The sequence below is a fragment of the Lagopus muta genome, chromosome 1 (genome assembly GCF_023343835.1).
Source record: "Lagopus muta isolate bLagMut1 chromosome 1, bLagMut1 primary, whole genome shotgun sequence".
In the NCBI taxonomy this organism is placed as follows: domain Eukaryota; kingdom Metazoa; phylum Chordata; class Aves; order Galliformes; family Phasianidae; genus Lagopus; species Lagopus muta.
In genome coordinates, this window is record NC_064433.1 from 121,287,631 (window position 1) to 121,299,733 (window position 12,103).

A 12,103-nucleotide genomic window follows, 5' to 3' on the forward strand; every position below is an offset into this window, starting at 1 on the left:
ACTTCAATTGGCAATGTGACTCAGAAACCATGTCAGGATATTTTCCTGAACTGCTAGGGAAATATTACATAATAAAAACTTCAATTCCAGGAAAATGTGTGCATGTGATTGAGGTAACATAAGTTCACTCAGCATTGGCAGTGGATCTGCTTTGAGAAGTGACATTTGGAAATCCGGCAGTTCAATTGGCTAATCACACTTCCAAAACATTTGCAAGTGTTTTGGGGCAAAAACAGAACCTATGGAAGCAGTAACTGAAAGAACCTTCATCACATTAAAAATATTTTAAAATATTGAAAGAACATACAATCATCTGATTTTATTCAATTCTCCATTACTGAGACATTCCAAAATCTTTGTCCAAACCTCAGAGATTGCCGAAGACTGGACAAATATCAAAAGAAAGTGACTATGCTCTGGATATGTTCTTTGTAAAAGCATATAATATACTATTTTTAACATGTGTATTCTGTCAGATTGTTAGCACACAGCATTGTGTAGGATGAAGAAAGTGCTGCATATTGTCTCTAGTTGCATTCTGTGCTGAGCATCATGTCTGCCTGAAAGCGTTGCTGCTGTGTGAGATGATACAACCAAATACAGAAGGAGAGCTTGAGAAAACATACTGTTGGATTCCCATAGCTGTCAGCAGTATTTGGGACATACAAGCGAATTATTGCCATGGGCATTTTATGACAATCTGTATCTGTCCTTTTATTGACCACACAAATGTACTTCCCATGTTTATCACAGGAGAGGCCTAAAGGCAAATTCTCTGCATAAATGACTAGGCTTGAAAATGAAGAAACTCCTCACCGCATAGACCTATTCTTCTGTTCCATCTATCCGATTCAGTTTGCCATCATTGCCCACAAAATGAGACACAGGTGAATGCTGTTCCCTTCAAAAGCACACTTTAGCTGCTGTGAGAGTTTCTCATGAGAGCAAAAGATCTGTCTGTGGGGAGTGAGATTTATTTAATGAGAGTTGTAGTTGACTCTCAAAATACTTACTGGATGGAAGAAAAAAAAAAAGACAACAAAAGACCTCATTTTGGTATAAAAAAAAATCATCTGGCTAAATGTGGGAGATATTTTGATAAAATTATATCCGTTTCTGATTACTTTAGACATGTTAAAAGTAAACGAAATAATCATGCTTTCCTTTCCAAATCATGTAACATTCTGCTGTTTTCACTTCTTCTCTTTGATATTTTGATTCATTCAAACCAAATGTTCAGAGAACAACCAAAATGTCTCGTCTCTGAGGGTTTTGATAACGTAACCATGCTACTAAAGTGCAAGAAGTCTGGTTTGTTTGCCGTGGCACCACGAAAGATCTACTCTAGTTGAAAAAAAAAAAAAAACTGTTCAAAATATAAAACAGCTATTCTCTTGAAGACATTGGGTATCTAATATGATTTACTTGTGCAAGCATATGATCTTCAACTGAATTAAAATCTGTCAGTATCTGAACTAATAATCTTAGAAAACAAGTAGTTCGGTTTCTTGCCTTCACTGGGAACAAGACTGGAGCCTGGAAGAGTCTGGAGAGAGCATTACCATGCTGAACAGAAAAGATGGAGCAGTCTAGAAGCTGCTTCTTCTCCAGTTTTGGGTCTTGGTCAAATGATAAGCTGGCTAAGTTTTATCAAAAGAGACTCTCAGTTGTCATATCTATGAACTATGAATGTCTCACATGAACGCATCCATCAGTCCCTACACCTTCATATAATATCAGATGAAACTATTCATTTTGTCACCTCACATTCCTCCCCAAACCATATTTAATGTACCTGTCAGTCCTTTATGTGCCCTGGCCACTTTCTGCTGCTCTTCTTACGGGGCGCTGTGTCATTTCTATTTCAGCAGCATTGGCACACATGACGAGTGGCTCTATCAACATATTCACTCTTCTCTCAGAGAAAGCAAGGGAAATACTTTTTAACTCCAGAGGCAGATGGCAGAGAGGTATCTCCTAAGCTTTGGGTGGAGAAAGCAAAAGCTTTGTTTCCTGTGCCTGCTCTGCAAACATTGAGTTCCAGTAGAGACTGATGAGGGTGGAGAGATGACCTTCAGGCTTTCCACCCAGAGTACAATTTACTGCTCCTCTTGCAGCCAGAATATACATCTCTGTTGCATTTATATTTTATTTGTTGTATGGAGTCTTTCTCTGATGGATAAAATGCTATGGCAGTGGATGCATCTGAAAAGCTGAAAGAATTAGCAGACAAATTGAAGCCTCAATTTTCTGAGAGGACTATGGAGAAGATTAAATGTTGCTCTGGTACTTTCTCAATAAAACAACTTCTTTGACTATCATATAACTACATCTGATGCAGCCCTAGGGTTTCTCAACAGTAATTCAGTCCCTACTAATTTTATATTTGGGCAAAGACATATGAGACCATTTCCAGCATCTTAAAAAATATATTCAGGCCAATTGCATATTTTTGCGATCTACTCAGCTGATACAGCTGTACTCCTTCATTACAATTTTAATTGTAATGAAATTGAGTCAGGGATGAGACAAGATAGATCAAAAATTCATACACGATAGCAAATCAAAATTCTGATTTTAGTGGAGCGGTAGAAACTTAGTTTATATTTTTTCTCCTCAGATATGAAATCAAACAGATGATAAAATTAGTGCAAGCTAGTGTCAGACACAGTAGAGTCCTCCTGCTATATATTTTAAAGCTGATGAAGTTCCTTGTTTATAAGATTGCAAGTTACTCCTGAAAGTCTGATGCTTTCAAGGTGCAGAAGACTCTCACAATTTTATTATCCACTCTCCATACCCAAAGGACATGAGATGCCATATTAAAGGCAATATGTTATGGTAAAACTTGACGCTGGTTGGATTCCTGCTATCTCAAAATCAAGGCCTATCACTCTAAGCAATATTTTCTGTGTTCTCTTGGTACTCCCTTTGGATGAATGCCATCTTCTGTTTTCTCTTGTCTTCTAGCTTGGTTGTAGATGCCAGATTAGGGATTGTCTAAGTATTTTCTTTTTGTACCTGATCCCTTACTCCTGGAAGCTGTAATACTAATAATACTAATGATGCAAATCACCAAAAGGAGTTCCCCTTACTGCAGAGATTCCATGGAAACTTATCATCTTCACCAAGCAAATGGCCATGCAGTACCTTCAAACATCACGTATATGTTGACTCCACAGTGGCAGGAGCTGGCCTGTTTTCTTGCAAAGAGAGATCAAAACTTTTCCACAAGAATCCTCTTGCAATCTAGAGAGTCCCTGGCCACATCACAGGTGATACTACGAGCTACAGCATGACTGAGGAATTACCCCCATGGCTTTGAGGTAGGGAATTAAGTGCATTCCTCCACCCAGGCAACTGTCAGTCCTTGTCTAAAGCCATTTCCAGGTCTTTCAAGTTTTGTTGTAGTTTCAGGTCCTGGTTGTTTATATTTGTGTCCTTAAGAAAAAGTGACCACTGTGCCTCAGCAGCAACTGTGCTTTGGGTAAGAGAGGGGATTTCATATCATATGACTGCAGAGCTAGTGATTGACTCCTAGAGAGAGAATGGAGAGAAAGAGGCAGTTTGAACACACTGTAGAATGAAATGAATGTTCAGTCAAAGCACTTATTTTTCTCACTTCACTACAGTAAGAACCTCAAGTAACAAGTTCATGTATTCAGTCAGGTGAATGACACCTGTAAGGTCATATTTTTTGAGTTATAGTAGATTGGCTGGGTTGGCCAGGAGCAGTAGGAAATATATCTCTGCAAGATGAGCCTGTAATATTGATGAGATCATACACTGTCGTGAAAACACTTTGTAGAATGCACCAGAGGGGAAAAAAAAAAAAAAAAAAAAAGGTTATTTTATGGTATAACATGCATAACAGCAAAGTTTCTTTGTATTTTTACGTGGTGATGAATCATAAACCTTGTATTTAAAAAAACTTGATTGGGTCTAGTTCTGAGAATAGCCTAAAGGCAGCATTGTAATGGGGAACATTAGTTCTCAAAAAATACTTCTGTGTTTGTCTTCTACATGACTTCTTTTGACATGACTGTGGCTGCTACTGCTGCATCAAGCACACCACACCCACATACACTTTGAAATGTTCTCACTTGCAGCCAGTACTCTTCGTCAATGTCCAAGTGCCCTCAGTTTGTGATGAAACCTCCTGACCAAACTGGCTAATTTTGAAAGACTTAGTTCAAACTTAGTTTAACAGTGTTTGGCCATGTTTGTAATAAAATAGCATTAAGAGAACCACGACTCTTTGCTATGAAGCTAAAATCTGCTTTCCTTGGCAAAACAAAGCTGTTACCTTCTTTTTATTGTTTAACTGCTGAGAAGGTGGATCATAAAACAGTGCAAGGTTATTGAGAGGTTCCTCGATCATTTGTCCTGGCTCCAGATGCAGTGATAATGTTGAAGCTTTCCATTGCTATTTGTGCAGTGCTTGACACAACAGCATCTGAGACCATAAATCAGAAAAAAACATTCCTTTTCAGAGGAGCTGCTGCACGCACGTATAACTTTGAGCAGAGGTTTATGTTCCACTGTGGATGAGAAGTGCTGAGATGGGGGTTTAAAGAAAGTAGTTTTGATATCATGTAAGGAAATGGGTTGTCCTTGGGTTTATTCATGGATTTTGATAACCTTTATTTACGCCAGTTCACACATACAGGATATTATTTACCATTCATCCGTTTCCTTAAATAAAAATATTGACAGATACTGGACTTGAAAATAATGAATTTTGGGTCCTAAGTATGTGTTTGGGTATAGGTCCTCAAGAAATTTAGGATCTTAGTGGGCCTTTCTTTTACTATTGCATTCCACACAGCTTTTTTTCTTAGTACAAAATACCTCCAGGAAATCTTGAATGGGCCAAACATATCATTAATGCAAAGGTTATCTGTGACATGCTGGAAAGGGTGGAACATGTGAAAATGTATTACTTGTATTCTGCTGGCTCACTCAGACATCAGTTTAAAAAGAGTAGGGTGCATTTTCTTAGGCAAGAAACCTAAGATCTTGCCAAAAGTGGAGAAAAGCAAGCTGCTGATTTGTGCCATCTGATAGGAGACTTTAAATGCTAATTATCAAGAAAAGGCACTGTTTGAGCAGTGCAGACTATGAAATTCTGCATATGTACAAGATGCCAAAAAAAAACCCCAAATGTTTGACAACAATCAACATCAACAACAAATGTTGATGTCATAAATCACAGGGTTAATGAACTCGGCATCTGATTTAAGCTAGATTCCAAAGTGGTAAAGGCCACTGAATGCATCAGTCCCCTTTTGTTTCTTTCCAACACTAACTACTTTTAGGGTTTTTCTGGCATCTGAGATTGCTAGGAAGAAGATAGATAGTCCATTATAGTTTCTTTTGGAAGAGCAGAGGTTGTAATTATCCAAAAATCACAATACTAACCCAAGTTATCATTTCCTGATGTCAGTGACATTGCTCATTGCCCAAATACAGGAAAACAGTTATTCCTTTATGAGTTGAACAAAGTTTGGGAATATATGGGAGGTTACTGTTATGAAAGCCAGAAAACTTCATTTGAGTACAAATCAGACCTTTAGGTCTGGGTATGAGATTGATTCTGATGCTTTGAAAATCTAGTACTTTCACTTTAATTTGATGTACCTTATTGACAAGCTCTAGAGATAAGAATGAAATACTCAAACCTACTACTTCTACTTTAATTCAGTATTTCTTATAGATGAGCTTGAAGCAAAAATTTATTATAGGCAATGACATTATGTACATAGGCCACTCTGAAAGAAATGCTTCCTATTTATTTCCATGGGAACTACAATAGATACAAAGAGCACAATAACACCATTTGATAGAGCAAATTCTCAGCTACAAACGCTAGTTTTCAACACAGTCACCACCATTAGCTCTGTATTTTTGCCAGTCATCAGAAAGAGTCAGCATGCCGAGCTCATAAAAATCTACACCAGTGGATTTTCTGTTTCATAGTTGCTATGATGGCATCTTTGTTAGGAAAATGTTGCCCACGCAGATTATCTTTCATCAACCTGAACAGATGGAAGTCAGAAGTTGTCAAATTCGGACTATACGATGAACATGGTAGAACAGTCCAGCCAATATTGGCAGTGAGTTCCACGATATTCAAAATGGTTTGGGACTAGCACTATTATGCTGCAAGACAAAGGTTTTCCTCTTTGAAGATTTCCAGTGATATGGCTTCAAGGATATATTTTTTTCTTCTTGGGCTCACGTAATATACATTGTCTTGGCCTTTTATCAATGTCTCTTTCTCTCCTTTCTGTCTCCCAAGCCTGAACGGAAATTTTTACATTTTAAGGGCCAGACATTACCATTTTTCTAACTATATAAGCAATGCCAAGTACAGTGAAGTCCTTTTCAGCCATCACAACCAATAACCATAGTGATGGCTTATCTCAGCTAACTAACAAGATCTGTGACCTAAGAGAAGGGGGGTGAGGGCATGGCAGAGAGAGAAGTGGATGTCCCATTACACCAAAAGGTTAAACAGCTCACTGTGTGTTTGGCCTCATTAAACTTGCACCTGACTCATTTCTTAAGGCTACAGAGGAAGAAAGTAAAAATAAACAATATCAAAGGACAGTGGGATCCAAGCAGTACAAGATGATAAGAGCAGAGTGGTAAAAGTTAGAGCCGGGAAATAAATGAGGAGGGCAGAGTTGAGGCAGATGGCACCATGACAGGGAGAGGAATCTGGAAGGAAGAGATATATCAAAGAAATAATTATCAAAGAAAGCATAAAAAAGGAGTTAGGGGTCTCTGAAAAGTTTGAAATATCATATGCTGCAGGTGGCTGCAGTCATGAGAAACAGACAAAGTGGCTCTGTTCCTCTTGCTATTTCTCAGGATCTGGAACTTTCATAAATGTCAGTGGACTTTTTGCATGCTGCCCATTCAAGATCATTGTGAGAGGGGATAAAGTTCTTAACCATCACACTTGGGGTAGATATAGCAAGCTGTTAAAGAAGAACCTTCTTCCAATTTCATATTTTAAAACATTTATTCATCTATGTGCAAAGCCACACTCTTCAAAGTGCGTTTTTTGTTTGTTTGTTTGTTTTCACACAGCCAAAGTATGTTTGTCTATAACTAAACAAGGATTGATTTCAAACTGTTGTACATGAAAGAAGTGTTCACATCTGTGTGGTATTAACAATCATACCGTACGCCATCTATCGTATTATCTGAGGCCATAAAATGTTCTATGTTTTCCTTTTGATGCTGACCTTTTCATAACAGACTGACTATAAATTTTTTGTTTGCGTGGGAAATATTTTGTGACCACACATTATTCATTGCCACTGTGCCATGACAAGAGAATGTTCCATCTGAGGCTATAGTGCCATGATCTGCTGGTGTTGGATTTCTACCTCTGTAGTCAAAGTATATAAGAATGGGAGACTTCTGAAACAATGAAAACTGTCCACACTCTAGAAAGAGTATAAAGGAATATACTAGGTGAATGCATTGTAATGGTCTCAGTGAAGTAAAAAAAAATATGTAAGACAGTATTTATTGCACCTGTTTTGGCACCTAGGTAGGTTGGAACAAAATGAGATATTTCTCTTCAAACATTTTATATCCCTGATAATATCAGTGGTACTTGTTTGACCAGAGATCCACAACAGATAACTCTTCTGGCCTGGTCAGCCTTTGCTTGCTGGCCAGTTAAAGCTCAGTTTCAAATGAATCATGCTTTACAAGTATTTCTATTGCTGTGTATTGGCTGCAGAGGGAGCTGAGAACAACTAGGCCACAGACTCAGTAGATGTCCACGCTATAAACATTTACAATTCCTTGAGATTCAGTGCTCTCTTAATATCTGTCTTTGTCTTCCATTCACTGTCATGCCTATTGTCTTCAGTGCTCAGAGCAAGAGACAGCACTTTATCACAGTACTGCTGTTGTTGTGGTAAAGGACATCAGCAAATTCTGTATTGGATTGCTGTGAAAGTTATAAAATCAGCAGAAAATTCTGTTCCCTCCAGTAGGAAGTCAGATATAAGAAGAAGGAACAAAGCTGTTGTGGCATTGTGCTGAGAGGCAATTGACTATACCATTAACTCCAGAGCTTGGGTGCTTGTTAGGAAAATAAAGGGGTAAAGGCAGCTGATCCAATTTGGGGTTGAATAGCCTTGGCCACACTGAACAAGGTTTGAGTTGACAGAGAAATGATAACTTAGTTCTATGGATTCTGTGTGAGTTTTGGATGAAGATGGCATAGTTAATTAGGATTAATCTCTGATGACTACCAAGAAAATCCTGTAATGTGTACTGTTCTTTCCATTTCCCTTGACTTCTCCAATTTCCAATAACAGAAAAGGAAGGAACAAAACTGCATACACAGGTAGGCTTTGTCAACACTACTATAATACATCAATATCAGGGGTACTGTTTTGTAATTACCACAGTTCAAAACCTACCGGATATGAATTTTGGGTACAAAATAGAATTCTATTAATAAAACTTATTCCCTTTTCCATACAGTAACTATTTAGTAGGCATAAAGTCAGTGAATTTACACATCAGTGAAATTCTGTAGCTTTAGAAATATAAAAATACTTAAAGTAATACAAATTATTGAGTTAGATAAGCCCGGAAATCTTTCTGTACCATGTAGCATGTGTATCTATGATCTTACATTTAAAATTACTAGTAATCATTAATAAAAAATACATGGTATTTAAGTAAAATAAATGGAAAAACAAGTTTAAACTACTGACTTCCACAAGGAATGGAGAGATGTGTCTTTTCATCTACAGGATACCATCATCCATTTTACTGGTTCTCTGTAATTTTGTTCAAGTTTAAAAGTATTAGATGCTGATTCAGGCTGAAAATCTTTTTGCTGTAGACAAAAAAATCTTGTAAATGCTTAGTTGAGTTCAATTTTAATATCTTTGATCCCAGTGCCTCACCACAGTGGGTCCTATACCCATCTTTTGTAGAGTCAAAGAGACAGTATGTGGATGGGAAAGAATATAAGCTGTGGTTCTTAGAACAAATAACTCAACACATGATCCTCAAGTTGAATTTCAGCCTTCCTAGATCAGCAAAATTCTGGGTATCTTGTTTCTAAAACTGTCTTGCAATTCAGTTGCTGGTGCTAATTATTCACATTCCCTCTGACTTATTGTCCATATGTATAGAGATGGGCTTTCCAGTTTTCATCTCATATAAATGTATGAGAAATCATACACCTATGAAAAACAGCCATCTTTATAATGAAACATAGCAACTTACTAGAGCACAATACATTGTTTCATATGGGTATAAAAGAAGAGCAAATAATTTATTCTGAGTTAACTGCTTAGGGATTTTTAGGTCAGTGGAAGGTAATTATGCAAAAATGAACTTGGGCAGTATATACAAGTTAACATCTGTATGATTGCAAAATAAATGCCACAGATGTTTTAATAACGAATAACAGATGTGATTAGTGCCTAGGTTTTAAATCTTATTTAAAAATTTTCCTCTTGTAGGTAGCTCTTCCCCTCACCTTTTCTCCAGCCTTATGAGGAACACTAACTGGCTACAGGTTGGGGCTGCAAGCTCCTCATCACCAACTCCTATCTTTCAGCTTTGCCTATAAGATGCGATGCATTATTTATGAGAGCTGGCAGAGCAGACCTTAATTTGCAAGTCAAAAAGTACAGTCAATTGCATGATCAGAGAGCACAGCTGAGAGCACCAGCCCAGTGCAACACAGTCGTGCACAATGATAATCTTTTGCTTGGGTTGGAGGCAATAGTTTCCAGCAGACTCAGTGAGTCAGTAGAAATAAATATGCAGTGGCTTGGTAAAGGCGTAAACACAGATGCTGGAAGGCAGCAGCTAAATAAACAAGTACTTATGTGGAGTGCTGTGCATTAAAATTATGTTAAAAAGGTAATGCTTAACGACTTAAACTAGGCCTCTGTAAGGAGCCTTCTACCATGGGAGTGAAGAATGGTTTCATACACCAAGAAGGTAGAAAATGCAATGACTGAGGTAACAGTGCTGCACAGCCAAACGTGGAGACTGGAACTGAGGCCGCCTTGACTGCCCTGCACCTGAGCCAAATGGTAGGGTGGGAAATGGAATACGTACTCTGCACTTTGCAGTATGCTGAATGTTGTGTTTGCCCACCAGGTGGACAGGCCCTTGTACTTAGGGCAGCTTCTGGCTCTATCACCTGTCTTGCAGTGATGTTTCCTGATAGACACCAGTTTTGGCACCTGAGGTGACTTGCTGCAAAGCTGAGTGGGTTGTCCACGCCAGCTGAAGTCACTAAGATTGTGAAGGAGATCCAGTCCTGGTGTGACATGCCAGCACAGGCACAGAAATGACTTGATGGGTGCCAGGTTTCCTAGGGAGCAGGGACACGGAGAGTATGGCCTGCATTTGTCAATCAGCTCCAATGATTGGGACAGAAAAGACTGGGGAGTGAGTATCCCAAGCTATACGGGAACAAATCTCTCAAGTCGGTCTGACTTCAGGTACCATCAGAAACACGCAGCTGTTGTCCCAGCTATTCTTAGCTGCTCTCATCAATGTGCTGCCTCTTGTGCAAGAGCATCCAGAAGCTCTGTTAAGGTTCTGGCTTTTTCATTTCCTCCTTTCCTTCCAGAGGACATCTCTGTCAGCACTGGAGCGATCAGAGCAGCAGATCAGGAGAGCATCCAGCCTGGAAGAGCTCCTTCGAATAACTCACGCTGAGGACTGGAAGCTGTGGAAATGCAGGCTAAAACTCAAAAGCCTGGCCAATTTAGACTCCCGCTCTGCATCACATCGCTCCACCAGATTTGCTGCTGCTTTCTATGATATCGATACACTGAAAGGTAGGTGCAGTATTGCATCTGAGTCTAGCTGCAGCTTCAGGAGTGCTGTTTCTTACTTAGTTATGGGTTAAGTACCAGAGGTTTCCTAGAAGACACCTGCACTGGAAGCAGCACAGTATTCATGGAAAATGACATTGTATGAAAAAATGTGAGGCAACAGCCTGAGTACATCTCCCTTTTCATAGCCAAATCAGGCTTATTGTACTGTATACTGTCCAAAGGAAAGTTCTATTATGTATGGATATGTCAGTCCAAAGACAGACAGGAAATAAACATGCAAAGAGTGGTCTGGAATGATGGGCTGAGGGGCTTGCCAGCAGTGTTGTGCCAGATCCAGGAATTTAATTGCAGGCAGAAACAAACGAGCTTTACAACAGGCATTGAAATTCCATTTTTTATGAGGTGCACTCTGATCTAAGACACTGCATCAGCACTAGTGTCTGGGTGGGAACTGCAGGAAGGAGCTATTGTCCTAATACTCTTGCTCTGTTTGAGAAAATACCTTCTGGGAGAAGAAGTAGACTTTGAAACTGCCAGTCGGCACCTAAGTACAGAGAATCACAATTTTTCCTTCTCTTGAAGCAAAAATGAATGCTGTTCCCTCTAAGTGAGAGACATGAGGGCCATTATATGATGTACTGATGTAAAATAAAGGATCGTTTGCTATGCTTCCATCAAGGAGGTGGATATCCTACAGCAAAGCTACACTGTAGCCTAGCCAAGTACTGACAAAGCTATTTTTTTGTTCAGATTTGAATCTAAAGTGATATGACCATATCACTTTCCTTTGGGGAAATCAGATATTGCTGATTCTGTTCCAACATCACTATTACAATAACCACAGCTACATTTGCACACCATTAGTGTTGCTTTCATATTTATTATTTCTACATTTCAGTTAATTTATGACAAAGCAAAGGCTTTAATTTGCTACTCCAGACATGGCACAGAAATACAGAGATGAGTGCCAGTCTGAAAATGGCTTTCATATGACAGGCCTGGCTTTAAACTTCTCATAGAACATTTGCACTGAAAAAAAAGAAAAAGATACACACATACACAAAAAGAAACAAAACCAAAAAAAAGCCCCACAACAGAACAAAACAACATCCAATACACAATGGAAGAACAATTAAGAGGATTTTAATTAATGACTGTTTAGGTAATGTCAAATGCCTGTAGGCATACAGATATAACTCTTTTATAACAACGTGGCATAGCTGTTAGGTCACTTCCTATTTTTTTTAACTATC

The 12,103-nt window shown here is 38.7% G+C and overlaps 1 protein-coding gene across 2 annotated transcripts in view; it reads left to right on the forward strand.

Moving 5' to 3' along the window:
- Positions 1–12,103, forward strand: part of VEGFD (vascular endothelial growth factor D) — a 32,089-nt gene that overhangs the window by 7,448 nt on the left and 12,538 nt on the right. The window contains exons 1-2 of one of the 2 annotated variants that reach the window (XM_048962313.1): positions 10,293–10,524; positions 10,640–10,850. In XM_048962313.1, coding sequence (XP_048818270.1) covers positions 10,363–10,524; positions 10,640–10,850 — 373 coding nt within the window. In that variant the 5' untranslated portion in view covers positions 10,293–10,362. Of the gene's footprint in view, positions 1–10,292; positions 10,525–10,639; positions 10,851–12,103 lie in introns of those variants that run through there. The other variant, XM_048962305.1, reaches the window with a different exon arrangement.